General features: G+C 36.2%; 2 protein-coding genes across 6 annotated transcripts in view; both read left to right on the top strand.

The window, feature by feature from the left end:
- fibcd1a (fibrinogen C domain containing 1a) overlaps positions 1 to 11,094 on the top strand; it is a 112,657-nt gene extending 101,563 nt beyond the window's left edge. For 4 of the 5 annotated variants that reach the window (XM_082188166.1, XM_082188164.1, XM_082188165.1 and 1 more), the window contains one exon: positions 5,516 to 8,336. In XM_082188166.1, coding sequence (XP_082044292.1) covers positions 5,516 to 5,778 — 263 coding nt within the window. In that variant the 3' untranslated portion in view covers positions 5,779 to 8,336. Of the gene's footprint in view, positions 1 to 5,515; positions 8,337 to 8,378 lie in introns of those variants that run through there. The other variant, XM_082188167.1, reaches the window with a different exon arrangement.
- A 1,460-nt stretch (positions 11,095 to 12,554) lies between these two features.
- On the top strand, positions 12,555 to 25,392 carry traf1 (TNF receptor-associated factor 1). The gene is made up of 10 exons (XM_082188158.1): positions 12,555 to 13,161; positions 13,645 to 13,732; positions 13,923 to 14,021; positions 15,480 to 15,641; positions 16,519 to 16,578; positions 16,664 to 16,732; positions 17,470 to 17,898; positions 20,683 to 20,860; positions 22,540 to 22,688; positions 24,970 to 25,392. The coding sequence occupies exons 1-10, from the start codon at positions 12,941 to 12,943 to the stop codon at positions 25,186 to 25,188; spliced, it is 1,674 nt and encodes a 557-aa protein (XP_082044284.1). The 5' UTR covers positions 12,555 to 12,940; the 3' UTR covers positions 25,189 to 25,392.
- Positions 25,393 to 26,330: the final 938 nt, after the last annotated feature.

Raw genomic sequence — 26,330 nt, 5'->3', positions numbered from 1 at the left:
GGACGGAATCACGGAATTTACACATGAAAACGGAATTCTCTTATACGCACGGAATTTGCATATATTTTGTTGACATATTAAATAAACAAATTTTTTTTTGTACTTCTTTCTCATTTGTTCAGTTTAAAACAACAAACGTAGAAAGGTCTCTACCTAAACCGTGGCCAAATGGCATTGTTAAACATGTTGCCTAGTAACCATATGTCCTTACGTTCCCACGTACGGAGAAAAATGTCGAAGCGAGCTCGTCAAGGGGCCGATCACATGTCGTGTCTTTTGCACGCTCAAGTTCGTAATTTCAAATGTAGGCGTGCGGCAAGCGCGCTCATAATTGAAGCGACGCGCTCATTTTTTCCAGGCGCAGGGAGATGAAAACACCTCAACTTTTCAGAATGCCGCAAGCGCACCGCAGTTCATGTGACAAGAACCAGCATATCAACTTCACCCTTTCCGTAACAACATTGAAAGCTCAGTCAACATAAAGGATGGGGGTGCAACACAAACACTACGGGTGTTTTTCTCTTCTCCGTAAATAAATCTTGTAGCAAGCGTTTCTCGGTGGTGGAAATCTATTAGCTACTAAAACTTCTTTGTCGTTGTGGAGAGCGCGGTGCATGGTTGCATAGCAACGACAGACACCATGGGAAAATTGGACCGAATTTTACTATTAATAATAAAAGATAAGCTAATGTGCATTGTTTTTGTAAATGTCAGTAATTTATCTTTTTTTGCTTACATGGAGGGGTCACTGATGATGATGGGTTAACACTGTACTTTTAGGCTGTAATATGTCATGGTGTTGGCTTTCTGTCAGGCACATATCGTTGTTTCAGTGTTTCTGTCTCCCTCCAGCATGGCTGCATTTAATCTTTAATTTAATATTCATCAATCCTACCTTGTAACTGTAACCTTCATGTTACTGTTATTTTTGGCCAGAGATTTGTTGAAGGTTTGGCTGAATTTTTGAATGTGCCTCGCTGAATATATTAAAAGCTGAATTGTGAGTTTGTGTAACTGAATTTTTAAAGGTCAATACTGCTTAGAAGTGAAAAGAAAACAAGCAAATCCGAAAAATCCGAAAGGAATGAAAATAAATCCCAAAAAACGGAATTCGAATTTTTTTTTTACGGAATTTGAGAAAAAAGAAAACGGATTTCATAGGGCCCTACATATTTGGAGGATACAAGGTTTCAGTCCAACAGCGATGTGATAGCATTTGAGTAATAATACTATTTAAAAATGAATAAATAAAAAGTCACCTTTAATTATATATAAATGACGTGACGTTGAACATCACCGACTGAAAGGGAACTGGTGATATTGTGTTTAAAATATAAGTTATTCAATATTAGCTTCTTTTTTATGGAACTGGTATAAAGAGAAATCATGAAAAAAAATGTTTTTAATCTTTTTCAAGTTTGAAGGTTTATAGGCCTTACGGATGGATGGAATAACATGCACTCATGAATTTATGCACTATAAGACCAAAAATTTAAATAGTAAATATAATTGTAACGCCTTGAAAATTTGCCAAAATATGTGGCATGCAAAACCACAGAGAATCTCATTCACCCGGGCCATTACTAAAAGACTAAACCGTCCCAAGTTACTTCTTCAGTAGACATCTAAAACTGTGCAGAGCAGCTGTCTGAAAGTATTTTAGCGATTGTGCGCTGATGCTGATGTACCGATTTGATATGACATTATTTCAATATGACAGTGCATCCCTGCGGAGATTTTGATGAGCCATACCCCAGAATCCTGTGTTTTTCACAAATTACTGTGATGTTTTTTGCAACTGAGATAAAACAAAACAAAAATCTTTTGGTGTAAAAGTGTTCCTCACACACCCTGTCCTTGCATGCGAGAATGTTCATATCATAACTGCTTGCATATCATAACACAAGCGTGGTGTCTTTAATGCTACTTTGTTTAATGAAAGGCCTTTACGATAGCGTAGAGAAAGAACGCTCAGCCACAGCAGGGATCTCGGGGAAGAAATAATTACCTGAGATGAGTTTTTACACCCATGATGCCCTGATCTCGGTAAACACTTTGAGTACTAATACAGTGCCAACTTCAAAGCATGCTAATGACAGTTTTGCAAGTGCACAGAAATGTTTTCCCTACCATTAGGGAGGCCAGAGTATGAAGCGAAATTACATGTGAGCGTTTGATTATTTTGTAACAATGCTTGTCCAAGTAGAGGAGTGTATAATTTCTCTCTGATGTTGCAGTGTTTTTCGGCATTTATGCGATTATGTATTCATGCGCATACCTAATGACTCGTATCGCCCTCCTGAGTGGGTCTGTCTCAAGACATTTCAGAAAAGTCTGAGATGCACCTTCATGCAGATACACTCTCTACACCCCCTCAAGTGCACAAATTGCGAGGTCTATTTTGCACAGAATCTGCAATTTACTGCAATGATTAATCATTTCGTTCGAGCAAATGAAAATTTTTTCCAGCATTGTCTGATTGGGGATTCTTGAAATTGAACACTATGAATATTGCAACATACTAGTATTACAGAGGCAGTTGGTGAAGATTTGCTTATATAAAGAGTGAAGGATTTCCTGCCAGCAGCTTTCCCTAACTAAGTTTGTTAGCTAGTTTCCAAAGCTTGTTAGGCTGGTCTGTTTTAATGGGTTTCAAGTGGTTTTGGTCATTTTTCAGCAGATTAGACTGGTACCAGGTACACCAGCTTAAACTGGTTAAAACTGACCACAGCGTACCAATGTTCAAATTGGTTTTTAGAACATGATAGTTGTTACTGTTGACCAACATGGCTGAACCATGTAGGCCATCTAAACCAGCTTTTTGTTCTGACCAGCAAATGACTGTAAATAGCTATCTTGAGACCCATCTTAAAAGGATAGCCCACCCCCAAAATGAAAATTTTGACATAATTTACTCACCCTCATGTCATTCCAAACCAGCATGACATTTTTTTTTTTTTATCTGTGAAAGAAAATGTTGGTAACCAAACAGTTTCGGTTCCCATCCCCTTCCATTATATGGATGTCAATTGGAACCGAAACGGTTTGGTTGTCAATGTTTGTTTTTCAAAATTAGTTTGACAGAAAAAGAAAAAAAAAGACAATCATACTGAAACTGATGGTACAGTCTAAAATGGTAAAGTCTTAGCCGGTTTAAGCAAGCTTGATTCTCATCTTAGACCAGCTTGAAACAGCCAAAGACCATACATGACCATCTTTTAACCTTTTAAACCTGCTAAAACCATGTAAAGCAATCTCCATAGCTTTTTTCTGCTGGTAATCTCCACAGCTGTTCACTGGGTCTCCTTTCACAGTCCAGATGCTGTCATTTTATACCCCTATCATTCTGCTGATTCGTTATCTGCTAGACCACAGTGATGAATCTATGAGGCACCAGAAACAAGTTTATGATGTGTAACACACTTTACAATATGACAAAACGCCATCAATTGGATCTCCTTTGTCCCAATAAAACGGCTATCACGATACATGTTGCAGCAGAATTAGAGTCAGAGGAAGAGGACAGGAGAAGGGTTTTACTGCAAGGCTGGCAATAAAAAGCTGATCTTGTCAGCGTGGCCGGGCCCAGCGGAGCCGGGCGGTATGGAGGCAGGAAACTGGCATTAGATTAGCCTAGCAGCACACTGCAACATTACATCCCTGAGACATACATCACAGAGCTTAATAAGGGCACATTAGCGGCAACGCGTTAAAACGCTCCCCTCTTTGGTTTCTGTCTCTCTCCACATCACTAGCAGAGCAAGCAATCTCAATATGCAGATGTAAACATGCTAAGCTTATTGTGAAATGTGTGTCCAATTTATGTTTTACTGCTCAAAATATTAGCCTATAAGCAGTTTTAGCATCCCTATTCTAAGCTATTTGATTGTATGAATTGAAAGCTATAAAAAGCAAGTATAAATGCATAACTGTATATATTATGTGCATAAAAGTTTTAAATACACTACCATTCAAAAGTTTGGGGTCACTTTGATTTTGAATGTTTTTGAAAGTCTCTTGTGCTCACTAAGGCTGTGTTACTTTGGTAGAAAATTTAGAAAAACAGAAATATTGTGAAATATTATTACAATTTAAAATAACTGATTTTAACATATTTAAAAAATGTAATTTATTCCTGTGATGCAACACTGAATTTTACGCATCATTACTCCAGTCTGTAGAGTCACATGATCCTTCAGAAATCAGTCTAATATTTCTTAATTTTATCAATGTTTTTCTTTTTTGGAAACTCTAAGAAACTAGAACCTTGCCTCTATACGCATCTGAAGAAAAATAATTTTTTGTCAATTTAGAGCGCAACAAATATTTCTACTTACTTTTTTGGAAACTGTCTTTTTTTTTTTTTTTTTTGGATTCTTTGATGAATAGAAAGTTCAAAAGAACAGCATTCATTTCAAATATAATTTATATGTTTCAATGTAAAAGCCTTTTTTTTATGACTTCAAACTTTTGAACAGTAGTGTATTAACATTACATTATAAACACATTTTCAAGCACAGGATGGTTTAAATCACTAAATTGTAAATGATACAATACAAAAAACACAAGCACAAAGCATTGTTTTCTTTCAAACCTAAGAGACATTATACATATATCCCATTACAGTTACAATATTTAATTGAAATACTTTAGTCATCATAATTGCATTGCAGTTCTGTTGCACTCTATTTGCATGCTGGCTTTATAATGGCAGGGACACACCAAGTGGACAGTCGGGCAATGTCGGGCAGTTTTTTTTCGTCAATCGGCATAGTTTTTGGGCTTTTGTTGGACACCGTCAGGGTTTTTGGGCTGATTCAGAATGTTGAATTGGCATCGGGCCCTCTGTTAGAGAGAGAGAACTCTGATTGGAAGTTTCGGTTTCCATTTTTGAATTACTATTGATACCTTCTGACATAGAAATGTACTTATACGCGCAGACGCAGAACGCAGATGCTAGTTGATGGTCGCCTTTAGTCCTATTGGTGTGTTCGAGCGCTGCCGACACAACTGACGAGAGGCGACAACACAGTCGGGTTTCATCGCCACTAGTTCTTTGACGTCGGCTTGGTGTGTCCCAGGCTTACATTTTTAATAATAATAATAATAATAAAAGATCCTTAATGTCAATTGCAAAAATATTTCACAAAATAATTTATAATTTATAATAATAACAATTTTCTAAATAATAAAAAATTGACATTTTACCTAATATTTGTGTATTTTTATGCTTGTTTGAGGTTCCATTGATGCAATAGAAGGCAGCTGCTTATGTAGACTTTGGACAGCAAGGCAGCTCACTAGGTTTTGGAACATAACTTCTTTGTTGAAACCTTGTGTACTGCAGTTTCTAAACTTTCCATGATACGCATAAACAAAGACGTTGCGGTTGAGTGACTCACTTGTTCTTTTGTTTCTGTCTTTTTTCCTCACCGTCCCTGTCTATCACACGCTTCCACCCTTCCTCTGTCTCTCTCAATCTTTCTTTCCATCACGCATTGATCTGACGCTGCAGGCGACTCGCTGCTCAAACACAACGGGATGAAATTCACCACTAAGGACAAGGACAACGACCACTCTGAGAATAACTGTGCGTCCTTCTACCACGGCGCCTGGTGGTACCGCAACTGCCACACTTCCAACCTCAACGGACAGTACCTGCGCGGCCAGCACACCTCGTACGCCGACGGCATCGAGTGGTCGTCCTGGACGGGTTGGCAGTACTCGCTGAAGTTCACCGAGATGAAGATCAGGCCCACCAAGGAGGAGAATAAATGAGCGAGAACTAGAAAACTTGACTAGAACAACTCATATGATGGCTGTAGGTGTTAGAGACACTCGGTGCAGAAACGCAAGAACTTTATAGCGACAACCTCTTTCTCATGTTTCTGTTTCTATCCATCTTTCAATCCCCGTTTTCCCACCATCTTGTAGTGTTCGTGCTAATGCCCAGTGGGCTGTTGTTTTTCTCTTGATCTGCTGTTCACATCTCTGAATATTATTATGACGAAACATTGCAGGTATTGTCAAAAATGTACTAATGAAAAAAAAATCAGTAGTTGTTGTGTAAAAAAAAAAGAAAAGAAAAAAAGAAAAAGAAAAAAACTTCTGTAGCTGTGAAATTTAGCAAGAATGTGTAGCTTTTCATAAAAAATAAAGACTTTTAACTCTTCTCAAACATCCGACAGAGAGGCAGCTTGTTCTATGTTATTTTCATCCAGTGCTTAATCAATAACTCGTAGTTAAACATGACAAGGTTGCTATTGGTGTGTCCAGCCACCGCTGTAATATCTGGGAGGTAACTACTTTTCCCCACATGTCGAGTAAATACGTTATTGACCACCAGGGATGCTCAAAGAGAATATGTGTCACAATGGTGGCTTTCAGAGTGATGGGCCAATACAGGCACATTTTTCACTCTTGACAGGTCAGTCGGTGGGAGGTTTATCAATGGAGAAGCTAAACGTCTCTCAAAAAACACAGTAACCCTTTGGTGTTACTGCCGGTTAGCAGAGTGTTAGATTTTATCTTATGCACAGTATGTCGGGTTCACCTGAAATCCCAGTGAGATGGATTGACGGAGCTTAAGGCTTAATCTTGGAGGAGATCTGAGAAGTGAACTTGGGTTGAACTGCTTTTATTGTTGTGAACAGACTGACTCTTCTGTTTTTATTGTCAGATCCACCTGGAGATCGTTTCAGTAGCTTATTCGGTAGCTCATCGGTTTGCCACCAAGATATATTCACATGCATTCATTTAATGTCATTTGTTTGAGATAAATTGGGAAATTTCTGAAATAAAAAGGAATAGTTTACCCTAAAATGGGTCAAGATCTAAATTACATTTAGGCATTTTAAAGCACACATATTTTATTATATTGTAGCAAGTAGCAAATGTTACTTGACATAGCTTGATTTGCTTTGGAGGCTCCTAAAAGTGTAAAATGGAATTAGCAAAGACTAAATATAAACAATACAACAGTTCAATAGATTTTCAGCGACTCTTTCTGCACGTCATATCGTTATGCCAGTAGGTGGGGGCAAATTACTGTATTTATGGGTGAATTATTGACTCAAGTGAGTAATGGATCATAGAATGTTCAAATACACTGATTCATTCGAGAATGAAAGAAATGGCTGACTGACTTGTTGAATCATTTACTCAAACACTTTGTTCATAAATGCTGATTCATACAAGAACGGATCAAGTGTCTTTTTATGAGTGAATCACTGAATCATTCACTCACCTGATCTGTTCAAAATAATGAATAATTCAGGAAGAAACACTACCCGCCGCTGTTGCGGGTTTCATATTTCATAAGGATCTATTTTCATTTGTGAAGCAAAAGTACACAAAGTATATGACAATATTGTCAAAATGCAATTTACTCAGTATTATCTTCTTGTTTATTGAACTGTTGTATAAAATCATGAGGGTGAGTAACTGATTTTGGCGTAAACTAATGTTGCTTCTCTTTGTATTTGTTTGCTTTTTTATCTATACAGACTTGACTCACTAACTTTCTCTTTTCTATTTAATTTATGGCACTGACAATGAGCATATGTTTCCTTTCCAAACCATAAACTTGCAATGTCCTTTTATTAATTTACTTTTGTTGTTATGTGTGTTTGTATTAGTCTTGATAACACAATACTGAACATGTTTTATTTGTATACTAATGCCATTTATTGTGCGATGTCCATGTTAACTAAGATGACCCAGTGTTTAGAATGTGAAAATCGGTTTCATAACTTTATTTGTATCTTCATATTTGATGTGATTGTACATTGATTATCCTGTCAAAGATGAACATTGTCTGCACTTTAAACAACAACATCAAAATAGTCATTTCTGTTTCGAAATGTTTTACAATCACTTTTATATCTATATTGGATGGAAATCAAAGAAATAGTTTTATGAATCAAAGGAGAACTTATCCCTCAGAGTATTTTAAGAATGCGAAGCATTTCAATATCAACCTGCTTTATTGATCAAATGTTTATCTATGCTCAAATGGCTAACTTATCGTATATACTGCTATGCCAACCCCTACTGAAAAACCAATTCACCAACGTCAAAGGAACTCAAAACTACAACAGAGCAAACAGCTGTCACAGCCCAACCAAACTGATGCGTTTTGATCAAGTTTGTGACACATTCTCGCTCAATAAAGAGAACTGCAGGCATTTCTGTGAGGTGAAATTGTTTAAGATGAACGCCGCTATGCAGATTGACTTTCACGGTCAATTCCCTCTGGAAACTGTAGGAGGGATTTCTATGCTCCAGCTGTCCTAGCATGCACATTCAAAATAAAGTGAAAACGCCAATAAAATACATCCCCGCACCTCATCATGCCATGTTTTTCTTGCTCTCCACAGGTATATTAAAATAAATTTGATGTTGAAATGTGAAATGTGGTCTGCAATGAGAGAGATTGGTTTTGGACAGAACGTGTGACAGCTACAGCTTTTGGGGAAATACAGATTCTCAGTTCGTGGCCCCTAGTTGCTCTCCGTGAACTTCTTGGAACTCAGGAACCCCTGCCGATGGCCTCTCAAACTACACCTGCCTGCTGATAGCGCTTGCCAGTCATCCATGTAAATAATTTAACCGTGAAATTGAGCATGTCTTGCAGTATAACAACACCCCAGGATGACAAGAGGATGTTTTCCATTCTTTACACATCTTGCTCTTTCTAACATCCCCCAAACCTTCAAACCCATCATTTGTGACCAGCTATGAAAGCGAACGCAGATCTACTGTATACAATTTAACACTTGGTACGCTCTGCTGTGAATTACAATGGACTCAGTTTCAATTTCTAGCCATTTTTTATGGTCTTGTATTAGCAGTTTTTTTCTTGTTGTTGATCATTAAAATGTGTTTCATGTTCACAGTGACATTTAATAAACATCCACAGTTTCTAACATACTTGCTTTCGGTGTGACTGAAGCATTTCAAAGAAAACAAATTCCTCCTTAGCAGTTTGGGAGTGAACGTCAGCTGAGGTCAGCTCATTTGACTAGGTAGGCCAATAAAAAATCCTTAGGGAAATCTTCTTTTAATGTGAATATTGTGACGCATCACATTTGCCTTGCTTTTAAATATTTGGCAAGAGTGCCAATCTCAGGCCCAGATTGCATAATGAGGCTCTCAGCTGATGAATGTTTAAATGGAGGAAAGGAGAGATTTCACCTTTTTATGTGACTCTCCTAGAGTATGGAAAGGAAAATGGTTAATATCCAGCAATCATGCAACATTCATTTTCATAAGGCGACTGCAGCCTACTTTTTTAACATTTTATTTGATTTCCTAATATAACTGTGTGTTACCTGACGTATATGACTGGATATAAATCTGAAAAACAGTTTTAAGACTCATTACTTTTTTTTAAAGCATTAGCGGCACAAATGGTACCATGTTTGCATATGCTTGGTGAACTACAGTATTAGCTAACATAAAATAGTATGAAAAGTAACTAGTTCTAAAATGTCTGTATCCACCAAGGATGGTGACATTCCATTTTGGATTTCCACCTCAGAAATATTAACCTTCTTGATTCAAATTAAAATGCAACATTTTGTCATTTGTTGAATTGATATGAAAGTCACTGTGGTATGTTATTAAATTATTTAAATATATATATTTCTTAAAATTGACACCTAGAAAGTGACATCACTAGGGCCCTATTATATTTATTTAGCTCATCCTTATAACCCAGTTCATGGAAAGTACTCATGGAAAGTTTTTAAGGGTTACTAGCTCTGCAAAGGGAAACTTTACACCAATTTCTATTTAAATGGTAGAGAGTCTGCCAATGCCCCTTGTTAAAAAAACAACAACACTAAAATAATCCAATATGCAAAGGTTTTACTCTTTCAGATCGGTTTTCCCCATATCATGTATTCTTTTCATTTGTTCTAAATTGTTAATTTTCATTAAGATCTATATACCTTTCAAAAGTTAGGGGTTGGTAAGTTTTTTTTTTAAATAGTCTCTTATGCGCACTAAGGCTGCATTTATTTGAACAATAATACAGAAAAACAGCAATATTGTGAAATATTACTAATTAAAACAGGTGTTTCCTATTTTAATATATTTAAAAATGTAATTTCTTCGTGAAATAATGATATGCTGATTTGGTGCTCAATAAACATTTCTTATTATTATCAATGTTGAAAATAGTGATGCTGTGTAATATTTTTGTTTACATTTTTCTCTGATTAATAGAAAGAGAGCAGCATTTATTTGATATCTTTTGTAACATAAACATCTTTACGTCACTTTTGATCAATTTTATGCATCCTTGCTAAATAAAAGTATGAGCTGCTATACTGATGTTCTATATTCTTGATTCTTTTTTTGTGAGATTCACTCATGTAATTCTCTTATGTACAGTGTGTGGTGAAAGTTTGTAAGAGAATGACTCTGCAGGTCTAGATTCCAAGAACAGTTGCAGTATCCGTGTTGCAGGAACTCTTAGAATGATGTGCATCTACTCAGCAGAACTCAAAATCAAAACCAAGTGAAGGATGCATCAGAAGCGAGAGGCGTGCTGATGTAACACTTCAGATATTCAACACTCAGCAAGCCATAAACACATCTGGCTCCTTATCTCCTTCCTCCAATATCCTTAACACCCATACTTGTCTTCCACCCAGACAGATTTACAGAAGATGCTGCCCTAAACTTCGCCTCTCTGTTTCCAGCACACTAGACGTTGTCATTTGGGGCCTCCCAAACAGCCAGATCGATAAGGCCCATCGCATTTTAAGCTTTTGCATCATGAGGTTTCTGTATTATTGGATTGCATCTTCTCACGGTGATTCATGAGGGTACAAACATCTTCTTTTTCAAGGAAACCTCTCGGGCCCCTCACCAGCCACCTGCTGCAGTCATTTTGATGCACTGGTCCCTCATGTGATTGCTGTTTAATGAAAAACAGGCCAGCATAGCCCTGCTCTCCTATTACAGAGTAATTGATTTGAGGTGAGGAATGTCCCTTGTAGAGGTGAATAGTTTTACCCAAGTCATTAATCCCCTCAACCAGATATTGAAAACCCCTGACCGCCCTCTTTAGCAAAAATTATCTCTCTTGCTCTCCTTCCCTCACTCTCTTATCGTCTAATCTGCTGTCATTTAAGAATGTATGTACCATCTAATAGCATTTCACTGACAATTATTCACTATTTATCAGCAATTATCTGCAGCTTTCATAAAGTTTATTTGGCGTTAAAGTGCATCACAGGTTGAAGTGAAAAAAAATATTTTTGTAAAACCCGCTGTAAGTATGACTAGTGTCAGTCGACATGACATGCAGATTTGTTATGACTTTTTTTGCATGTCAAATATTGTAACTGCATGCTATGAAAGTGGGAGATTCCTGTCTGAGTAGAAAGTAAATAAGGTCTTCTGAGGGGTTTTTCCACTCAATCTTAAAATGAAATGCCGCTCGTACGATTAACATGATCAATAATCTTTAGGCCATTTGTATAGTCAAATATTCCAAGCGTGAAGGTCAGAGACGAAACATGACAAGTTCTACAGAGCGTAAATGACACCGAAAATGTTTCACTGCATGAGTTATTTATCACCAGCAGCTCCACTTTTGGTCAAAATCTCATTAAGGATTATTTCATCTTCATTTCACAAACTGAAATGAACAGCAGATGATAAAAAGTTCACTGGTGAGCACAAAGTCTTGCTTTTATTTAATGGAATAGTAGCGTTTAGTCGAAATGATGAAAATACTGTAGGCTAATCACGATGATATTATTGCTATAATATTAATAATTATTATTACTATCATTATTAGCATCATTATTTAATAATAATAATATTGTTTATATAGCCTACATTTAATGAGGCAAAGGACGCTTTGCAAAGCGTAATGAACAAAACCTGTTCATTAGCCTACATGGCATGAGACCGTCACTCTTGAATTATAGCATAGGCTAATACATATTCTCTCGCTCTCTCTTTTTTCTCTCTCTCTCTTTTTATGGCTCTACAATTTATGACGTGAATACAGTAGCTACGTCCGACATGCCATTTATGATTAACACACACGGGTGAAGATGAAAAATAAAAACGTGTCCACCACTTTGGAACCGCAGGTAGTTTCTCAGATGTGGGGACTTTCCGTCTTGACGGATGTGACGGTGAACTGAGGCCAAGAGTTCTGAGAAAGAGAGAGGCTGTGTCTCAACACCTAGAGCTGCCTGCTCACCTGCCTACGGCCATCGTTGGCACGTTACTCATTGTGTCATGCACTGCGACTCATCACGAACCGGATAGGTCTCGGTTCACAGAGTTCCGTTCATTCGGTTTTAGATTCAGTTGTAAATCGGTTCTATGGATTCATTGCAAATTTCACTTTCATGTTTCACTTTCATGTAGGCTATTTGTTCATGAATAATTAAATGACTTCAGCCTTTTTACCTTATCTATGCCATGGCAGGTTTTAGGTATTGTGTAAAGTAAAAAAAATAAAAAAAATAATTAAAATTGAAAAAAATTAAAAACCCATAGAGATCACCCGTTTTCACTTTTTGAACAGGACGCGCGTTGTAAATGAACGCTCTGTAGGCGGGGTCGAGAAAGCAAGTGAGCTACCTAGACAGACTAGTATGCTCACTAGGCTTTTCAGAAGACAGCCAGTGTTTACATGCGGTGTTATCACTTTTACTCATGATTTAGTCCACACTTTTTTTTCTTTGTCTTCTTCTTTTGTAGCCTTTTCAGTTTCTTATCAGCAAGATCCAAAGCAATGTATCTGATAAGTGGGCGGAAAAACAGCGCAATAATATTTCCGGGTGTTTGAAAGGGGGGAAACCCGTGGTGTTTTTCTACCGTGGGTACAAAACCAAAAAGTCAAAAGCATATCAATATATTATAACGTGCTGTTGGTAACGTTACATACATTTCATTTAAAAGCTCAATGGCTTCTGGATCAGCTAACGTTACTTCAGACCCGTCGTTAAACGGGGTTTCGTCCACACCGGGTGAGAACGAGTACCCGTCGGGTTTTCCTCAGAGCATCTGCGATGAGGTTCCCAAAGAGAAGTATTTGTGCAGCAACTGTAATAATGTCTTGAATAAAGCGCGTCAAACGGTGTGTGGTCACCGCTACTGCCTCGCGTGCGTCAACTGGCTGGTCAGGTAAGATATTAGTTCAGAAGAACAGAGTTTCATGACGACACACTCACAAACAAGACATGGCTTGCATGGCCACTGATTTCATTTTCGGTTTTGATAGTAATTGTATGTTGTGGTAATAATTATGGCTTATAATCAATCACTGGGCGATGACTAACTTACCAAAGTGGTATAAATAGTATACTTTAGAAAATATGTGCCTTGCCATATGTGTGTGTGAAAATTAAAAAAATTCATAACGTTTTCTGTGATGGGTGGGTTTAGGGGTAGTAGTGTAAGGGGATAGAATATACAGTTTGTAGGGTATAAAAATCATTATTTCTATGGAAAGTATAAATGACCCATACAATGTGTGTGTGAGACATAAAGAACTTAGCTCGTTTATAAAGTGAGAAAATCAACTGTAAATTGCTATGGATGAGGGTATGTGCTAAATGACTTAAATGTAGCCTAAATGTCATTAATAAATGCTTCAATTTCATACAGAAACAACAAGGACCTTGTGTGCACAAAGTGTAAAGAAGAAGAACCCAGTGTTGAGAGTGACACTAGTGTACTACTGACTCTTGACCAAGTAAGCAAAACTTTTTATCTGTCTGTCTGTCTATCATAAATCTTAAGTGATTTATGTCTTCACACAAATGTAATAGCGAATGTGTTTACATTCATATTTCTTATGAAGGCTAAATGTCAAAGTATGGCGTTAGACAGTGGAAGAATCATGACTCATTTTTCGGAAAGTTATCATAATTTCCCCTCTGCAGTTCTACAATGATGCAGCTATCAATAAAGAAATTTTGGATCTGAAAGTTCACTGCGCTAACCAAGGCTGCCCCTGGAGAAGCACCCTGAAGAACTTTGAGGTACTTTTCTGCTTTTGTTATAGAAATTACTAATACTAATTCATGATAAGATTATAGATACTCTTATTCTATATCTGCATGAGTTAGTCGTATATGAATCTTTAATGCACTTTACAGTGTGTATTCAGGTCAATGATCAAGGCTTTAGTCAATTTATGAGATTTTCTTCTAAAGGATGTATTAATTTATAGCACATGAAATGTTTTTTTGAGCTTCTCAGGTCCTGATGTGAAGATCATGCTCTGAGCCACTTCCCGAGCCGTCAGATAAAGTCTAGCGCTTTCCACTGCACTTAAGATTAGAACATCGAGTTAATTTATGTAAGACCAGAGATCAGGGCTGTTCACGGGCTGGTACACATTCATGTAAAACCTATATAAAGCTATCGGGAACACTGTAATGCTCTCAAATGTATTTTACACTTGGCTGAGTCAAAATCAATGTGGATTATGGGTTTTTTATTGATCACATTAGCAACTTCTGTTATCACATTGTTAAATCAAAGGAACTCGTTGAAACTAGTTGGCAGGCAGTCATACTTTGTTACAACCACAAGATGCTATTTTACGGGAATGAACCAGCCATTAAGTCATTAATCATATAGCTGTTGTGCAGATGTTGTCCAGTGTAGTGAATCAATCCTCAGTCTGATAGAACAATAATAAATTCATACTTTAGGTTTTGTAAAGCCTTGTGTGAAACTTTTAGAGGTCAATTTTTTGTCGCTTAGAAACTGTAGAAATATCGATGACTTTGACCCTCACGGCTGCCTAATGGAAGCCTTTTGTGTTTCTACCTTCGTTCTGTACTCAAGAGAGTCTGAAAGCCTTTTGAGAATATCATTGTTCACAAGCTCCCTGTTAAAATAGAAACATGTAGGTTGTGCTTTTTAGAGGTTATGGTTGTAGAGGTTCATTAAGTGTATGGAAATAAAGTAGCATTATCTAATTTGTAGTAATCATAGTTGCTTATTGGAATAGTTCTCCAAAATATGAAATTTCTGTCATTTTTTTTACTCTCACCCTCTGTACGCTGTTATTATTATATTTTCTGCTGTAGAAAATAAACTCAGATGTTTTGAAGAATCTTCAAGCTTTTTTTCATATAGCAACAAGTTATTGTAACCGACTGTTTCTCTAGCTAGCTGTAAGATGGGCAAAAACACCATTACTGAAACATAAAAGATAACATGTGCAAGGCTAAAGACAAACAATAACTCTGTGTGAGGAACAGACTAAAAATTATTCGCTAAAATTGAACTGGCATGTTTCTCGGAGTGGTGCTTTTATGGTGTGTGTTTTCTATAGGAGTATTAATTATGAACTGTCCTTGTATTCAAAAGAGCAGCATGAAGAACATTTTCCAAAGAAAAAAGCTTACATGTTCACAATAAATTCAATAAAAGTTCACATTTTAGTTGAATTGTCCCTTTAATATGCTCAATTACTCATTTAACAGGACCATCAGAGTCAATGTGAGTATGCCCTGATCCCTTGCAATATTGGGTGTGGCATAATGGTGCAGAGGAAGACACTGGCCACGCATCTGGAGAGAGGCTGTCCCAACAACAAGACCACATGTTCCTCTTGTGCTGGTGTCCTGACACCGAGAGAACTCCAGGTAAGCTTAGAAAATGATCATTGGGGCTGTGTACACTCTAAAAAAAAATCTATCTAGTTTATCTACAGTGAAAATTTGTTATAAATGTATTTATATTCTTAGAATAAGATAATTGTATGATATTAAGACAATAGTTTTTTTTTTTACTGCTTTATTGTTTTAAGCATAAACCTTTACTACATTCGGTTAGATTTATGCCCAAAATTAGAAAAAAAAGTTCCTAAAAGAACATAGTGATTGAAAAAAATGTGAGATATATGAAAAAATATAGATTTCAGTGCTTTTGTGTCCGCTCGCAGAAGTGTTGCATTCCCCTGAGAAACTCGCTAAATGTTTCACAAAGTTTGTTTACACAAAGTTTCTTAGGGGAATGCAAATGTTTTTCAAGGGAATGCAAAGATTCTCTACAGATCTATACAGTATATATTTGTGGAAATAATATGATACATAAGCGATATTGTGCAAATAGGCCCAAAGTGCCAGATATTCTGCGTCGTTCGTTGTTGCTAGAGTGGTTTTGGGTCAGCGTGCCCTTGCTTGAAGCCCCATGGCTCGGTTTTAAGCCACAGACGTAGTCTCCAGTGTTTACTGCTGTCCCATATTACTGCTTTTTTTCTATTTCGCCCATCGGGACCTGCACTCTGGGACAGATTAAAGGAATAAAAAGGAGGGGGGGGGGAAAGCAGAAAGCCAGTGAATTTCGACATCAAGCTTCAAACGCAACACATTAGTCAAGATATCTTCAAATGCAATGTGTCTCTCGCCTGAAATTAAGATAAAGTCTTAATAAGATGTTTTGGAAAGTTTGTAGGACAAAATTGTTTGTGAACTTTCATCATTGTAGCTAGTGCAAGTGACTTTCCTAATTTCTTCACAGAAGCATGTGTGCCCCAGTTCAAGCGATAAGAAGACGGCTAAGGCAGATAAACGGCAAAAGGTATAGAACAGCTGGCTTTGGTGGATCACTGAATATTGTGAGATTGCATGTACAATTCTAAAATATGTTTCTGTTTCCTTTGTAGAATAATCAGTCGGGCAGCTCAAAAAAGAAAGAGCCATGCATTTTCTCAGACATTGGTTGTTCTTTTAAGGTTGGTCTTTTAATAACAGTGCCTGTTTATATGTTAATTAAGATGCTCTATATAATTTTGTGGAACAAAAGTTTTATATTGAGGAGAAACTTTTGGACATTTAAGTCACATTTAAAATATATGAATGTCAAAATGTGAAAATTGCCAAAATTTGGTCAAGGGACCCCCAGGGGCCAAGGGGGTTCTATGAGGTCCACAAAGAGCTTGAGTGAATTAATGTTTTTTAGTTTTTTTTTTACAAAAAATAGTATTTTACAACAACAACAAAAAAATATGAAGTTTTATTTAAAAAATGTTTCATGTTCACATGAATTATATGGCTATTTGGAACAATAATTATTGTGAAAGAAAAACATTTTAAATTGAGCTTAAATTTACCCTAATTAGCTTTAATTATGAGCAAAAATAGAGAAAACAAATATTTTGCAGAAAAAGGATATGCTGTAAATTTAAGTGGATTATTATACTTGGGGATTCAATCATAGAATTAAAGAGTTTTGTTAAATTTATGTTTAAAAAAATAAACAAAATTTTACAATAGTGTAACAAAAACTTTAAATAAGTAAATATTAATTAATATATGCTTTGAAAACATAGGCCACCATTTCCATTACAATTTTTCTTCTCGATGGAAATCTTGCTTTATGATTATACTTTTATATATTAGTGTTTGTGTGTGGAGGAAGTATATATAATGGTGGAATGATACAATGTTTTGTTGCAACGCTTTATTGCAGGGTTATGCAGACAAAGTAAAAGAACATGAGTCCTGCAGCCATGTGGGCCATCTACAGCTTCTGTTGGATGTGACCAGGGTTCTTCAGCGTACCTTGAGTTCCCCAGCTGAGCGAGACCAACACGAAAGCCCTGATTTTCTTCAGCCTGGACAGTGTTGTGCATCCCTCGCTTCTCCGATTGAGGGTGAGATTGAGATTGAGACCGACGGAGGAGATCCAGGAGTGAGCGATAAGGCCTTCAGCCTCCACGATGATCAGGTTGAACTTGCTGTTGGCCAGCAACTGGACGCCATACAGCAGAGAGTGCAGGTTATGGAGAACATCATCTCAGCTTTGAACAGGGAGGTGGAGAAGACGCAGCTCAGTGTTATTGCACTGGAGAGGGACAATGACAACAGTCAGCAGATCATTGAGCACTTAGAAACCAAAGTAAGTATTTAAAATGTTATTTTTCGTGACACTGATTGTATAGACATCTTTATCTTTAAATGGTTCTAAATGGTTTTGTAAACTGTGGTCCGTTTTAAAATGCCATTAGGTTTTTATCATGATTTTTTTTTTTTTTTAAGGAGAACGATTTTCAACTTCTGAGGAACTTTTAGAGATTATATTACAAAATGACACGGAATCCATGAGACAAGAATCCATGAGCCGCATTACTAGACCGTTTTCTAAGGCTGCACAATTTATTAAAACCATTTAAAAACCATACAATAGCATAGTACATTCACAAAGGCTGGGATTCAGTTAAATAAATACATGCCCTGCAGGTTTAATATATATGTGCTTTAATTATTCAAATGGGTGTAGATTATGTGCGTCCCAGAGCGGCTCGGTTCATAGTAAATGCTGCTCCACATGAACTGTTATCATTTATATGGGCGGAGTGCGTCTCAAACTCAATCTCTGCATATGCTGTGCGTTTGGGTTGCCTATAACGTTCATCTGGGAATGCAATGTGCGCCATTTCATCAGATTTGTAAGGTAAATCATTTATAAACCTACCCCAACATTCTCTAAATATGCAAACTGTTCATTACGATTTCAAAAATAAAAATAAGTGGCTCTGACGTCCACATATTCTTGTTCAAGAAATTACTGTGGCTGTAGTAGCATTTCTATCATAAAGTAGCTAAATATTAAAGATTAAGTGAACATTTGTATGCGATTAAAGGAGAAGTTCACTTTTAAAAAAACTTTTGCTGATAATTTACTCACCCCCATGTCATCCAAGATGTCCATGTCTTTCTTTCTTCAGTCGAAAAGAAATTAAGGTTTTTGATGAAAACATTCCAGGATTTTTTCACATATTATGGATTCCATTGGGACCCAAACGGTTCAAGGTCCAAATGACAGTTTCATTGCCGCTTCAAAGGGCTTTAAACGATACCAGACGATGAATAAGGGTCTTATCTAGCGAAACGATCGGTCATTTCAAAAATAAAATAAAAAGTTGACGTTTTATAAGCACAAATGTTCGGCTTGCTCTGTTCTGTGATGCGCGTTCGTGACGTCACGTAATACGCAATTACGTTGAAAAGGTCACGCTTGAAAAATTGAAGAAAATGTTCTTTTTGGCTTTTTAATATTAAAACACTCAGGATGCGCACACGAAATGGGCATTTTAAACGATAAACTGACACAAATACATTTGAAAATGTTTATATGGTCCTCCTTCCGCACATTTGTAAACACATCAAACTTGACCTTTTCAACGTAATTGCGTATTACGTGACGTCACGAACGCGCATCACAGAACAGAGCAAGGCGAACATTTGTGCTTATAAAACGTCAACTTTTTATTTTATTTTTGAAATGACCGATCGTTTCGCTAGATAAGACCCTTATTCATCGTCTGGTATCGTTTAAAGCCCTTTGAAGCGGCAATGAAACTGTCATTTGGACCTTGAACCGTTTGGGTCCCAATGGAATCCATAATATGTGGAAAAATCCTGGAATGTTTTCATCAAAAACCTTAATTTCTTTTCGACTGAAGAAAGAAAGACATGGACATCTTGGATGACATGGGGGTGAGTAAATTATCAGCAAAAGTTTTTTCAAAAGTGAACTTCTCCTTTAAGTGAACAATTGAATGCGTCGTTGCTGAATAAAAGTATTCATTTCTTTCAAAATAAAACTTTTTAACTGTAGTATATTTCTTAAAACTAAGTTCAGCATTATCAAAATAATTCATGAAATGTTATACATCACCACAAAATGTCCATCACATTGTTTTCAGATAAAAAAAAAAAATCTGAATTTGAATCCACTGATAACGAAATATAGTAAGCTATAAACAAATTGCCCTTAACATTATTAATGACATCTAATGTTTCTGGAAATACCTCATATGATAACATGTGTATGGCTAATTCTTACTGAATTTCATTTGATTTTAATTCTATCTAAATTAAAAATCAAATGACTATTCTGCATCCTGCTACCTCATTTCAAATGTCAGGAATTCAATTCACTTCTGAAAGGTGCACAACCCTGATATCACATTATTTCCATCCTGGATTATCAAAATCAAAGCACTTGCTTTCCACTGTGTGTAAATAGCAACAACAGATTTCATTACTTTGATGTGTCCTGCAGTTAACTAGGCATTGATCTCATGCTGTGAATCTGCAATGTGGTTGGAGCTAATGAATGTGTCTGTGTTACAAAAGAGCTAAAATGCTACATAGGAGTCTTTGGAAAACATTTGTTTCCTGTGATGTGTTTTTTATTTGTAGCCTCTGGGTCGCATTATTCATGGTTTAAATAAGAACTCACATAAAACTAACAAAGGTATTCGTTTTTGGGGGGGTCTGAATGATAATGTATTTGTCCCTATGCTCATAACAAATGATTATGGCTGTGTTCTGTCTCTCGACCTGGAGGGGTTATTTAACACGCATGAGCTGAGATGACACTCCTGAAGTGCTGAAAATGAAGAGATAAGTTGAAGTATGGATGAGAGGGGAATGAGTGGTAGAAAATAGATTTGTGTGACAGTTCTCCAAGTGCTGTCGAGAAAAAAGAAGAATGTGTCTAATAGGATGCAGCTATCTCGTTCTGTTTCTATATTTCGAAGTGTCTTGCACAAGGCGCCTGACCTTAACCAGCTCTGAAGGTCCATTATGATACATTAATTTTATGCTTTTGCAGAGAGCCAATCTGTACCTTTGTGTGATTCATCTATGATAATGGTTTTCCATCACATTTTAGGTAACCGAGCTGCAGCAGAGGCTGGTCAGGAAAGACATTCACATCACTTCATTGCAGCAGTGTATCAGCGCCCAGCAGGACGTCTCGTATGATGGCACCTTTCTCTGGCGGTTGTGTGATGTCAGTCAGAGTCTGAGAGAGGCTGCCAGCGGCCAGAAGATCAGTCAGTATTCACCAGGTACCAAAGCACACATCTCCTGCACTGCACTGCTCTTAATGGGAGAGTTCATCCAAAAATAAACATCGTCTTTTTTGACAGATACGTATGACTTACTTTCTTCTGTCGAACACACAAAAGAAGAAAAAATTTATACAGATTTTGATTCAAAGCTATATATATATATAAGCTTTGAATCAAAATCAACTTGAATTGGGACATCTGTATTAATTTATATTAATATATATTCAATATTATGTATATATAATACTAAATGTATATTATTTATATAACATAAAAAATATAAAAATTTGTGTATGTATGTGTATATATATAAATAATTTATATATATATATATATAAATAATTTATATATATATATATATATATAAATAATTTATATATATATATATATATATATATATATATATAAATAATTTATATATATAATATATATATATATATATATAAATTATTTATATAATAATAGAAATATATACCCATTCCTGCCATCTATGTAAATCAACATGAATTGGGAAATCTGTATTAATTTCTTCTTTTGTGTGTTCTTTTATATAAATAATATATATTTGATATTATGTATATATATATTACTAAATATATATTATTTATATAATATATACAAAATATATACAAAATTATATATACACATCTTTTAAATTATTTTTTTATACAGTTTTATATATTATATCAATAATATTTTAGATATATTATTTCTTTCTTTCAGTAACCACTCACCAATTCAGTGAGTTCATTAAGTGATAGGTACATAAGACTGATTCAAATGGTAATTCCTGAGTTAGTGAGTTTTTTTAAGTCATTCATCAAAAGAATTGGCTCAAAAATCATTTATTTATGAATGGGACTACACTGGTAGCGCTGTATGTTTTTGGTTTAATTAAAGGAATGATTTGTTCAGGGATTAGGGGCGACTCTACTCTTTTATATAATGAAGGTAGATGGTGACTATGGGTTTGGGTTGTCCATATGAGCTCTGCATCATATTCCAAATCATATGATAGATTGTGTAAGGAACAGGCCTGCATCTACATTGTGATTCAGAAAAAAATCTTCCCCTGGGCCTTATTTTCCCAAGCATGTTCCATTTGCAGTTTCAGTTGACATAATTGATTTATATTATTGACAATCACAGGCTCCCTCACTTCTGTGCCGAAGCAAAACAGTTTTGCCAGCACTGACTACTTTAATGCATCAGACTGGACTCATCAGGAGAGCTGCGTTGAATGAATGTTAGTTGTTATTCTGTATCGAGGTAGAATCGATGCTCATTCTTAAGACCAGTGCTAAAAATTGAGTTGGTACCAGCGAAGGAGAAAGCAAAAAAAGCAAATGTGGAGCAGTTATAAAGACTGAAATGGGGTTGTTTGCCCAGTGGGCATGTGTCTGTGTGAACACAACTGTAATAGACAGGAAGACTGAGAAAGAGAAAGACTGAAAGAGAACAACTGAAGGTAATTTAATTGACTTGTTTTCTTTCCCATCATTAAAAAAAAAAAAGGATATCAGAATAACTGTTCCGCCAATACAACAGTCAGCAAAAGGAAGCCACACGTTTGATTTTTGAGATGAAAGAAGCTCTGGTTATCTGCTGCTATTTTTAAGAGTTTTAACTAAAGCCCATCACGCTTCACATAACAATGACAATGCTTTGTTTTTCAGCTTTCTATACCGCCAGGTATGGATTTAAAGTGTGCATGCGGCTCTATTTGAACGGAGATGGGGTTGGAAAGGGAACGCACATCTCTCTTTTCTTTGTTATAATGAAAGGAGAATATGACCCCATTCTCTCATGGCCGTTCAGACACAAGGTAAACCGCTATAATCAAGCTGTCAATCAATGAATTAATCAATCGCTTAATGCACATTGTGTTGTTTATGCTGAATTCATACATTAAAGGAGTCATATCATGAGGAATCAAATTATCCTTGATCTTTTGAAATAAAAAGCATTGATGTACTATTAAATATACCACAAATGAACTCAAAACATCCTGACTAGTCATACAAGACGGTTTGGATAACACTTTACAATAAGGTCAGGTTTCATTTGTTAAACTAACATTGAACAATATTTCTACTTCTACAGCATTTATTAATCTTAGTTGATGTTAATTTACACATTTACTAATACATTTTTAAGGTCAAAAGTTATATATATTTACATTAGTTAATGTACTGTGAACTAACATGATCATTTGTTTTAACAAATGTTAATAAATGCAGTATAAATATTTTGCTCATTGCTGGTTAATGAGCTTATTGTAATGTTACCACACTTAAAATAAAAAAAATTAACCAGGCCCTGCATTAATTTCAATAGCTGGCTTTTTTTTTTCTTTCTTTTTTTTGTACAAAAATCAAAACTAACAAAAATGTTTACCTAAATTATCTTTTAGATTATATTATCTTTTTTATCTAGATCCAAAAGCAGCGTTGTTATTGTTAACTAAAATTAAACTATTAACAGTTGTTTTCGAAATAAAGCTGAATTAAATATATAAATATAAAACAGTAGACTTAGAAATAAAATAAGTGTAAGTTGAAATACTAAAATGACAAAAAAAAAAAAAAAAGGAAAATGTAAAAATAAAAGCTTATTTAAAATAATAATAAATACTATAATAGTATATTGTTACAAAATGTTAAGTTCAGTGAAGGAGGAGGCAGGAACCGGCGAATGATCAATGTAAAGTTTAATCATTAAATAGACATCAAACGGCTGCTGTATACATAATAAAACACAACATAAAGTCCAGGCCAGGTCCTCTCTCACTCCTGCTTTTATCCTTCCGGAGCTCCTCCGTGAGACTCGAGACCGGTGTGGCGCGCAGGTGATGCTCATTAGCGCTCGCGCCACCGTCCTCGCTCCGCTCCCACGGCTCTCGGCCCCGTCCTGCTCGCCACATACAGTACTGTGCAAAAGTCTTAGGAACGTTAGTATCTTCACCCCCCAAAAAATGGTTTTAAGCCAGTTATTTATATCTTTTGCTGTAGTGTGTCTGTAGGAAATATCAGTTTGCGTTTCCAAACATTCCTTTTGTCATTAATTGTAATAATCCAGTGTGATTTCTGTATGCACAAGGAGTCTGACAGCAGACAAATCCACACGGAGATCTGATTTCATCATCAGCTGTCTGGGATTACATGAAGAAACAGAAGAAATTGAGACAGACTAAATCCAGAAGAACTGTGGCAACGTCTCTAAAATCTGTTTCTTCATGTAATCCCAGACGACTCGATGATGGTGAGATCAGATCTCAGTGTGGATCATAGCGGCTGTTGTCAGACTCCTTGTGCATACAAAAATCTCACTGGATTTTTACAATAAATGGCAAAAGGAATGTTTGGACATGTAAACTGATATTTCCAAACTGACACACAACAGCAGAAGTTATTAATAACTGGCTTAAAACCATGTTTTTGTGGTGAAAATACAAACGTGTCTTATAATTTTGCACAGTACTGTATACAGTATATAAAGAATACTAAAATAACTGTCCATAAGTCCCAGGCCAAACAAATCGATTAAAATGCTGTTCACATATTGAACTGTCCTTCTTCTGTTTTGTCTCAAGAGGACAGAACACTGTGAGCACTGAAGTGCATTAACATCTCATGTGTGCATGTTTAGTACACCTAATATGAAGACATACATCACTGACACTTTTACTTATTTATGTTATATATATTACACTTATATTCTGGTTTATAGGTCATACTTTTTGGGTCAAATTATTATTATCATTTTTTTTATTTTAGTCTGATTTGACCAGTTTGACAGCACTTTGTAGAATAGATTGCTTTTCTGCTATTGAATGATGGGGCAGTTCAAAATTTCACATTGAAGATTATATTTTTAATGGCCTGAAATTTCTTAAAGGGTAAGAGAGAGTGGAAAAGGGTCATGAAAAACTAAATTAAACTGTTTATGGTGCAAAAAACCTTACTAAGTGCACCTCAGGACAAGGAATGAAATAATAAATGTATGATATGACCCCTTTAATAGTGGCTTCTGCTTTGGTTCCTCAATCATGTGGCATCAGCATTTTCCATGACCTTCCACTGACTTCTCCTGCATGTACCTGGCAGGTTACGTTCTTTTTCATAGATCAGAACCAGAGGGAGCACGTCATCGACGCTTTCCGTCCCGACCTCTCCTCCGCCTCTTTCCACCGGCCCGTCTCGGAGATGAATGTGGCCAGCGGGTGCCCCCTCTTCTTTCCTCTGGCGAAATTGAGGTCGCCTAAGCACGCATACTGCAAGGATGACACGATCTATATCAAGTGTGTGGTGGACATCTCCTCCTGAACCATGAAGGCCTGGCTGTTATGGAGGACCGGGGACCTTAGAGAGCACAAAAATCGTGGATCTCAGAGAGGATTTGGATCAAATGAATAGTGCAGAGAAACGACAAACCCAGAAATATTCATGAACTCTGTCTTTTTTGTGTTATTTTTGATATTTTTATTTTTTATTTATTATGGAATAATAAAATGGGTTTGCTGTCTTGTTTTTGTGTTTCCTGTATTGTGTACCTGCATGGCACATGTCTCAACATTGTAGATAAAATATGGGTACGTTTACACAACAATGATGTACTAAAAAGGAAAAGGTTTTTTGAATATTGGCGACAACGTTATCAAAATGATCCCGTTCACACGGATATTTAAAAACGCTGTATTATCCATGCTAGGCCAGTAGTTAGCGACGTCACTTTGTAAAGAAACTCTACGCGCATATAGACTATGTAATTCGCATGCGCGTGACGTCACTGTTTCCACTGTTTTTGTAGGTTATATGGAGATGATAACAGTATTGTTTTTGAAAACCTGCACTTTGAAACGCGAGTTCGCGTTTTCAGGACACACAACGCCGTTGTCGTGTAAATGAATGGCCGAAACGCATAAAATGTTTTCCGTTTTAGTTGAAAACGGTGTAGTGTAAACGCCCCCTATGGTTTGAATTACTCATGGTGTTTTATCTGCATGCTAGCAGAATTTCAAACAATCCGTATTATTGGCATTTAACATTTAATTTCTTGTTATAATAAAATCAGTGTTATTTTAGTATCATTCAGAAACTATATTAGATTTCATTTTTATATTTTCTGTTTTTATTCTAATTTTAGGGGGCATTGACAACACTGTTTTTTTTTTAAATGTGTTTTGGCTGTTGATTTACACAACAACAGCGTTTTGCGGGCCTGAAAATGCAAACTTTTGAAAACGGGTTTCAAAGTGCAAGAACTATAGCGATATAACAATAACTATAATGATTAGTGTCCACTCCGACTCACAATATCGTTGTTTATTCTAGGCACGCACTGCTGTAAATGCTCCAGCTCTTTAAAGCAGGATGGATTCTGATTGGCTGTCAATGTTTTTATCATTCATCAGTTGGAGAAAAAAATATATATGTAAGTGATACCAACGATATCATTTCTCTGTGCT

This window comes from Leuciscus leuciscus (assembly GCF_965113295.1).
Source record: "Leuciscus leuciscus genome assembly, chromosome: 13".
Classification (NCBI taxonomy): Eukaryota; Metazoa; Chordata; class Actinopteri; order Cypriniformes; family Leuciscidae; genus Leuciscus; species Leuciscus leuciscus.
Note: the sequence above shows the minus strand (reverse complement) of the source record. Positions and strands in the feature narration are given on the sequence as shown.

Bases quoted from the DNA above. Each gene is read 5' to 3' on its own strand.
- traf1 (XM_082188158.1), top strand. From the start codon at position 12,941: ATGGCTTCTGGATCAGCTAACGTTACTTCAGACCCGTCGTTAAACGGG. The intron at 15,642-16,518 runs GTAAGCTTAGAA...ATTTCTTCACAG, and splicing joins TGACACCGAGAGAACTCCAG to AAGCATGTGTGCCCCAGTTC. The intron at 16,733-17,469 runs GTTGGTCTTTTA...GCTTTATTGCAG, and splicing joins ACATTGGTTGTTCTTTTAAG to GGTTATGCAGACAAAGTAAA.